Here is a 7,788-nt window from a genome sequence, read left to right as displayed (position 1 = left end):
TGGAAAACAGAAAACTTTATTGTGTTGTGTGTTTGAATCAAGGACAAACAGGTTTCTTCCAGATTCCCACTCTGTGACCAGGGATGGCGAAAAACATCGAGATGTTAGCGACGTCGTCCCGAATTCAATGTCAAAGAACAACACGGATAACTTAAGTTGACATTTAATTAATAGGTGAAAATATGGACACTGACTACAGAAGAGGTGTAATACAGAAGTCATACAAACCATTGTTTCTTTTTAAAACAAATATCTCATATTTTCGTCTTTTTTTTCCTTGTATATTGGATTACATTTATATAACTGAAATACAAACAGAACAGACTTCAATTAAAAGCCATCGCCATTTTTTTTAAACAGTGAGACGAGATCTGCCCTTAATCTTTAAAGATAATATTTGCATGTGTTTTATACAAAATAGCCTTTTTTATCAATCAGTAGGAGCTTAGTGCAATACCATCACGCTCTGGCAGATTTATTTTCACACGGATTTTTTTTTTCTTGTCTTTTTTTTTTTTTAACCTATATTAAAGTGACCAGTAAATCCTCACAGCAATATACATGAGATCCAAAGCCTTGACCTTTACAAAAGTTACCAGCCGGATATAAAGAAGTACAAGCAGGTAAGTGCTACTTAAAACATAAGTACTTGAATACTTTCTCTTTGTTTGTTAAATCTTTTAGTCTTTTCTGCTTTGGTCACTCTATCACTCTACACCACTTTCCTTACGTGTTGCCTTTAAAACCTTTTAAAACACAGTGAGACCTTCCCCCGGTCGAATTAACAGAAAAAAAAAATACGTTGACTTCACGAGACGAAAATGTTTCAACACTTCCTAAAGTATTCAACACGACTATCTTTATCAGACACAGACCGACGAAAGGGAAAAAAATATTCACCTTCTCCGCTCATTCAATGTACAAAAAGGACAGAGTCAAACTATAATAAAGAGGATCGAGCGGATGTATTCAAAAATGCAGATTTTTTTTCTTTTCTTTTTCTCATTCACAGCACATTAACTTCCACAAGCATGGACATACGTTTGCTCCGCTTCCTGACTTGTAATCTTATTTCTATGGCTCGCCCTCTCCCTTTCACAAGGCCTCGAAACACAAAGTGAAGCTGAGGAAAAAGAAAAAAAAAGGTGTATAGGAATATAGAGTTTACGTCTATGTAAAAATATTTCCATAGTAATATTAACACACACTGGATATACTGTACATCTATGGCCCTTAGGAAATAAGCAGGGATTTTTTTTTTTAAATACATTGACGTGTTAAAGCTGGTTTTTGCCAAGCGCCACGTGACGTGACGACGATTGTAATACTGTATGCATCACACTTTAGACAGTACTCTGTTCACAATCTTCCCTGGAATTATCAACAAAGACATGGAACCAGTGCTCTCTAAAGCCTAAGGCCACGATACGGAGCTTCAAACCCCGACTGTGCAGGAAAACGAGCCCGGAGCGATAGACATATCCTTTGGCTGATTGATAACATGATGGCTTCCTAATGAATGGTGGTTCCAATGTATCCGCAGCCTGTGGTGCTGCTAACTGTAAGTAACGCGCAAATGGTCAGTCTCTATGACAACATGTTAGTTAAGTTCGTTAACTGCCCTTCAGACTTGTGTGCTGCAGGAGGAGCAGGAGGAGGAGGGAGGAGGAGAACCACTCAGACGAACAGCTGAAAATCTATATAGTCCATGCTTCGGGCAAAGAGGCCGGGTTATCATGAAAATCATGAAGGAAAATGGAAAAACGTCTCCTTGAGTCATAGTGATGACAGGTATTAGCTTTATAGAACAACTGCAGCACTGTTCAGGTGTCAAGGTCCGAGCACCTGCGTGTATTACTACCAAAGTAATTTCCAGATTAAACACAACACACCGTAGTTTTGGGGAAATGGACCGTTTTTTTTGTGTGCATCGGACAAAAAATAGTGTTAGTGATGTTGCTGTATGAAATTTTACATCTCTTCAAAATGTGTTCAAAATGCCAATTGTACTGGGGGAGACAATGTATCCAGTCAATACAGTCCTAATCTAAAAAACATTTCTGAAGTCAGAAGGAATTCCCAGTCTTCCCAAAATAGATAAATGATCAAATGTATATTCCAAAATACACATTGGAAATCAATATGAACTTATGCCAAATACGTTGGAGGCGAAATACAAAATAAATACATTGTCAGAAAACTCTAAGACATGTTAGAATTTCTAAAACCGTCAGGTTCAGGTTTTAAGACCCTCAGTAAAGGAGAAATTAAACTCAAATAAAAAAATAAAAAACCCACTTGAATTTGAATTGAACGTTTGCGCCGTTAGTTGTAGGAAATATGCAGGTTGTGAACAGGTTAAATTAGTTTGATTTTTTTAAAATATATTACTTACTTATTACTTACTCTATACAAAATATTACTTTTAAAAACTGCGGAGCACTGTTGGCATTTTAATCGACATAAAAAAAATTTCCCCAAGGACTTTAGTCGTCTTAAGACTTTTCTATCATTTTTACAGATTTCTGCTGACGTGTCAGGTTCTCATCTCCTCTCTGATATTTTTTCATTAACACAGGAAATGTAACTAACATGCATTGCTCACAGGCCAGAGATGAAATCACCTTTTTGATTCATGCCGCTTCCTGTTTAAGAGGAAGTTCTGTCCTTTGAGATCATCCTGACCTCAACGTTCACAGCTGTGTTCTAGCGAAGCTGCGCGAGGACTGATACGTGTCCTGATCGAGCGCTGACTTTGTTAAGGAGGAGATGCTCGGGCCCCGTCGGTAGTGCCTGCAGCGGTGTTCTAACTGTGGCTGAAACTTTTAATTTTCACAAACCAAAAGCACCAAAAAATGCTGATCAGCCCCTAACTGACGACAACAAAGCACTCTTTCTTATTATTTTTTCCTTTTTAAAAAACGTATACGACATTGTTGTGCATCACACTTCTGCACTATCGAAGCTGGTGTACTGTAGGTGTGACACTGCACTGTTCCATGAATGAGCACCCTAAGTCTCAAGAACCAAAGAATATCACATGATCACTGAATATTAATATCACTCTGTCAAACTCTCCAGGAACATTACACACGACATTTGGCACTAGAGTAGAAAATACATACATGTGACGTAGTAACTCCCATCCTGAGCGTTCATTTACAAACTATTTTGGACAAAACTACTCTTTTTTTTTATTTCTCCAAAAAATATATCATCTGTAGAGGTGAACTCCTTTTATGTGAAGAGAGGCTTCCTCTGGCCATTGTAAGAGCCACAGTTTCATAACAACTCCACTTCCTGTTTGTTCAAAAACTCCAAGATGAAGCTGATTAAAGGGAAACTTTCAGAGTACAAGGTGTTTTCAGAGGAGTGCAGTAAATTACAATACTCCTATGATCATCACCAGTCCCAGGCGATGCAGCAAAGACTTTCTTGAGCATTAAATTAGGAGTTTGATCCCCGTATTTTGGCTGCAACTGAGAAATATTTGAATAGGATTTCCACATATCCCGACACCACACTGAACACACTGTAGCAAAGCAGCTGGCAGTGAAAGGAACATTTGCATTCCATCTATAAGTTCCCTGCACACAGACACACCAGCACTGTATATAAAATGTTTCTCTTTAGCAAATGCATTTGAACAAAAAGCAAAAAAAAAGTTCTGTGAACAGCCCACAGCTGAAAAGTCTGTCTGTACCTACGTAACACGCGAGCATCAGCTACGACTCCTTTCCTCTCCAGTGGATCACCTGTAGCTCAAAGCTGGTGGCAGATATTTATAAGGGAAACCATTTTAAATGTGTGTGTATATATATATATGTATATATATATATATATATTAAAAAACAATATTTGTTATTATATCCTCAGTACTGACGACAGCGGTGTCGCTCACCAGTCACATTCCGATTAACTTCAGATTCTCACACACACTCAAAATGTAAAACTCGAGATTATCAGAGCTGCAATTAACCCTATATGTAAATTCCTCGTGTATGTCTTGGTGATGGTTGAGTAAAAAGCTGCCGAAAAAAAGAAAACCAACAAAAATGAAAAAAACAAAAACAAAAAAAAAACAGTACCAGCATATAAAATATACAGACGTGATGTGTGTTTAAGAAGTTACATTCCTATGCAATGGAAATGGCTGAATGGCTGTGCGGAGCTTAAAAAGCTAAAAGGCACTGGTTTTCCCTTCTCAGACGCATCCTGTGTAAACATTTAACAGTGTGAACGCTCGTCTGTGAGTGTGTGTGGTGAGAACATGTGTCAGCTGACCGACTGAAAACACTTCAATCTCACTGTTCTTGTGGGAGGAGATGACGTTCGAATGAAATAAAAATGTGTCACCTAATAACTTCTCTCTGTACTTTTGTTGGGTTTTTTTCCCCCCTCCGTTATCAAACAGTGAGCGATCCCTCAGTCATCACATTCTCCACACCACCCACGCTGGAGCTCAGAAGAACAAACAAACATGTTGGACAGGTGAGCAGAAGAGAAGAGTATACTCTAGTCTGGTCTAGTGTGGACAGGCTGCTGGACAGTAGGTTTGTTGAAGGAGGAAAAGGCAGTTTCTCGTCAGTTTAAAAGCAGTCAAACAAATGCGGCAGGAAAGGCAGAAGGGGAGTCAAGATTAAAAAAAAAAAAAAAAAAAATTTAAATTGCTAAAATTTAGTCTGACCACTTTCATCTGGAGGCCAAATTCTTCTTGGTTAGCCAGAGCGATTGACAAAAACTGTTCTGGTCTCCCAGTGTAGTGTGGCCAAATCTGAGAGTGGATGAAGAGGCGCAAGGCTACAGATATTGTGCTCTTGGAGGAGGATTTAAGTCATTGCTTCACAGTTTAATTAAGGCAGTCATTTCTGGTGAAACAGAAGAGGCTTGATGCTCCCGTCCTTGAATTTTGGTATCTGGTTGGTGATGATCTCCGCCAACATCTCTGGGAATTCCACGCTCAGGGTTTTATTCACAAAGGTGTAGAAACAGATCTGGAGAAGGCCCTCTACCATCTGCAGGAGACATGCAGACCAAAGACATTAAGAGCGGCTTCAAATATAGTCTTAAAAAAACCGCAACATCTAATCTGTGCGCCAGGGTGAAATTCCCCCCCCCGTCTTATTGGAAAGCAGAGGCAGAGAGAAGCTGTTAGAGTCTGGGCTGGAACATAATGCACTTTGGCGAGTGTATTCCTCTGGGTTTACTGTAAACAACATGAAATGAGGATGTCAGGCACTGACGCTTTTACTCCACCGATGAAATGAGAACTCCTGGCTGGTGTAAAGAAGTTACGACAGCAGCCCTGTTACACACACTGTTGAAATCTTAAACACAAGAAGAGCCTAAAAGACCTGCGCCATCTTTAATTAACATTAGCTGACGAAAGATAACAGGTGTAAACATAGAGCATCACATAACATTCGACCAGCTGTTTTAACCGCTGACATGCGGCAGCATTTTGGGTTTTTTATTAAGTAAATACAGATGTGAATAGATGTGATGGACAAGAGACACGTTAAAAACTATTTGTTATTTAGAAAAGAAATGTCATTATTGACTTAAGAAATATAACCTTAAAACCTTATTGCTTATTTGTCTGAGGGATCGTTTGACTCCATGACCTATTTTTGACGTTATTTTTATTTGTCAACTGGAGAAATACTTTCATGTCATTCAAAAAAAAAACGTGCAGAAGTCCCATTACTGTTGTCTTCTCCATTTTTGTAAATTTCCCAAATGTGGGATGAATAATGAATATAATGAAATTCGGACTTGACAGAAATCATGACAGGATTTCATTAAAGGAAAGGATTTCTTTTTGTGCAAATTATCAATTCGTGCCACAGTATGTAGAGGAAACTGTGTGTGTGTGTGTGCGTATGTATGTATGTGTTCCTCTGACCTCCTGCATGGAGTCCAGTAGCTTAGTCAGCTGGTAGAAGCGTTGCCAGTTTTGACTAGCGTTCTCCTCTCTCTTGACGATGGCTTTTCCCAGCTCCTTGATGTAGGCCATCCTGATCTCATCGAACACGCCCTGACTCTTTAGGCCGTCTTTGGGGACTAGACACACACACAAACAAATTCAAACACACAAGTTTTACAGTACAGATATGCAAATACCTGGAACAACATTAGTTGAAGAGTCTTTTTCCTCTGCTCATGTCTTCAATGAACATATAGGGTTGTATACTGCAGTCGCGCAGACCTACTTTCACTGAGTGAATTATTTACAGAATGTGGTGGTGCTGTAAAATGTCCTGAGAGCGAGTCATGCCTCACTAACCCCACTGCCTCATTAAAACAAATTAAATTCTTCCAAAGATTCATATGTATTCCGTGCCGGGGATAAAGAATGACAAAACTGTTTGAGCCAATGTTAATATTTCCATCTTTAGATGGAGAAAAAAAAAAGTTGTGTATGCAAGACCAGGGAAATGTCATTTCCTCTTCCTAACATCTATACACTCTCTTAAGTGCTTCCTTTCACCTGCCACTCAGTGGAGGAGTGGGTGGTAGTACACTTCTCTGAAGCCAAAGTTAAATTTACATAAGAATCAAATATAGAAATAATTGCTATGGTCTTTGGATTTCTTTTGTAACCGTATTATTTTTAGCTTTCCAGTTTATCCACATTTAAACCGTCACAACATAGACTCTTCAGTTGTAGGATTTCAACAGATGTTCATGTGGGACCCTCACTCTCCGAAAACAGTAACTGCAGTCTCCAATATATGCAATGTACTCTGGGTTTTTCTGTGTTCTGGTGGCCAAGTGTGTTCCCTTACCTGTACTGAGCAGCAGCAGGACCTTCATGCACAGATACTCGTCGTAGGACACTTGCAGCCTGACAAACTCATTGCAGATTTTCAGCATTTGCTCGCATTGGTCGCTCATGAAGGGCAGCTTCATACGCTCCCTGAATGGGGAAGGAGAAGGAAGTGGAGGGAGGGAGAGAGAAAGAGAGAGAGAGAATGTTCAAGAGGTAGAGACAGACAATGAGGAACAGAAAAAACAAGATGCAGGAGAGAAACATACAAATTCCTGTTGTTCAATATAAAGCCCCAGCAGGGACGCACATGTATATGAGCGCGCACACACACACACACACATATATACATATATATATATATACACACATATATACATACATATATATAGACATACACACATATATACACATAGATATATACATACATACATAGACATATATACACACACATACTGTATATATATATATATACACATATACATACACACATATATACATACATATATATAGACATACACACATATATACATACATATATACACATGTATATATACTGTATATGTATATAAGAAATGGAGTCGTGTTGTTACGTACTTGTTGATGACCAGGTCTGGGGCGAAGCACAGCATGCTGCCGTTACACTGCTCATATGACCGCCATCCAAGACTGAAGGACATCAGAAAGAGCCAGGAGCACTGCAGCAGTGTCATCTGGTCGTCCAAATGCAGGTTGCGGAAGCCTGTAAAGAACAAATGAGACTAGTGACATTTTGAATTGAGTCCTGTGGTAAAAAGAAAGAAAGAAGGGATTTGACATAATGTCACCAAAGAATTGCACATTGAGCATGGTTTTGTAAAAGTTTACATACATTAAGGATGATCAAATCTACTGTAATAAAACTGCATTGAGATCACAATTCACTTTCACTTCACATGAGTTTTAATAGGTGGCTGTTATGTAAAAGCCTTTCTCCAACTGTGCTTTGCCTCAACACCTTGGCAGATCTCCAGCTTGAG

The 7,788-nt window shown here is 39.0% G+C and overlaps 1 protein-coding gene across 3 annotated transcripts in view; it reads right to left on the bottom strand.

Moving 5' to 3' along the window:
- The window catches only part of LOC103394845 (glucocorticoid receptor), a 51,661-nt gene continuing 43,873 nt past the window's right edge, over positions 1–7,788 (bottom strand). For all 3 annotated transcript variants that reach the window (XM_025065682.1, XM_025065683.1, XM_008332294.3), the window contains 4 exons: positions 7,367–7,511; positions 6,789–6,919; positions 5,906–6,063; positions 1–5,015 (listed from right to left, as the gene is read on the bottom strand). In XM_025065682.1, coding sequence (XP_024921450.1) covers positions 4,863–5,015; positions 5,906–6,063; positions 6,789–6,919; positions 7,367–7,511 — 587 coding nt within the window. In that variant the 3' untranslated portion in view covers positions 1–4,862. The remainder of the gene's footprint in view (positions 5,016–5,905; positions 6,064–6,788; positions 6,920–7,366; positions 7,512–7,788) is intronic.

Source organism: Cynoglossus semilaevis, chromosome 19 (genome assembly GCF_000523025.1).
Source record: "Cynoglossus semilaevis isolate Cse_v1.0 chromosome 19, Cse_v1.0, whole genome shotgun sequence".
Classification (NCBI taxonomy): Eukaryota; Metazoa; Chordata; class Actinopteri; order Pleuronectiformes; family Cynoglossidae; genus Cynoglossus; species Cynoglossus semilaevis.
Note: the sequence above shows the minus strand (reverse complement) of the source record. Positions and strands in the feature narration are given on the sequence as shown.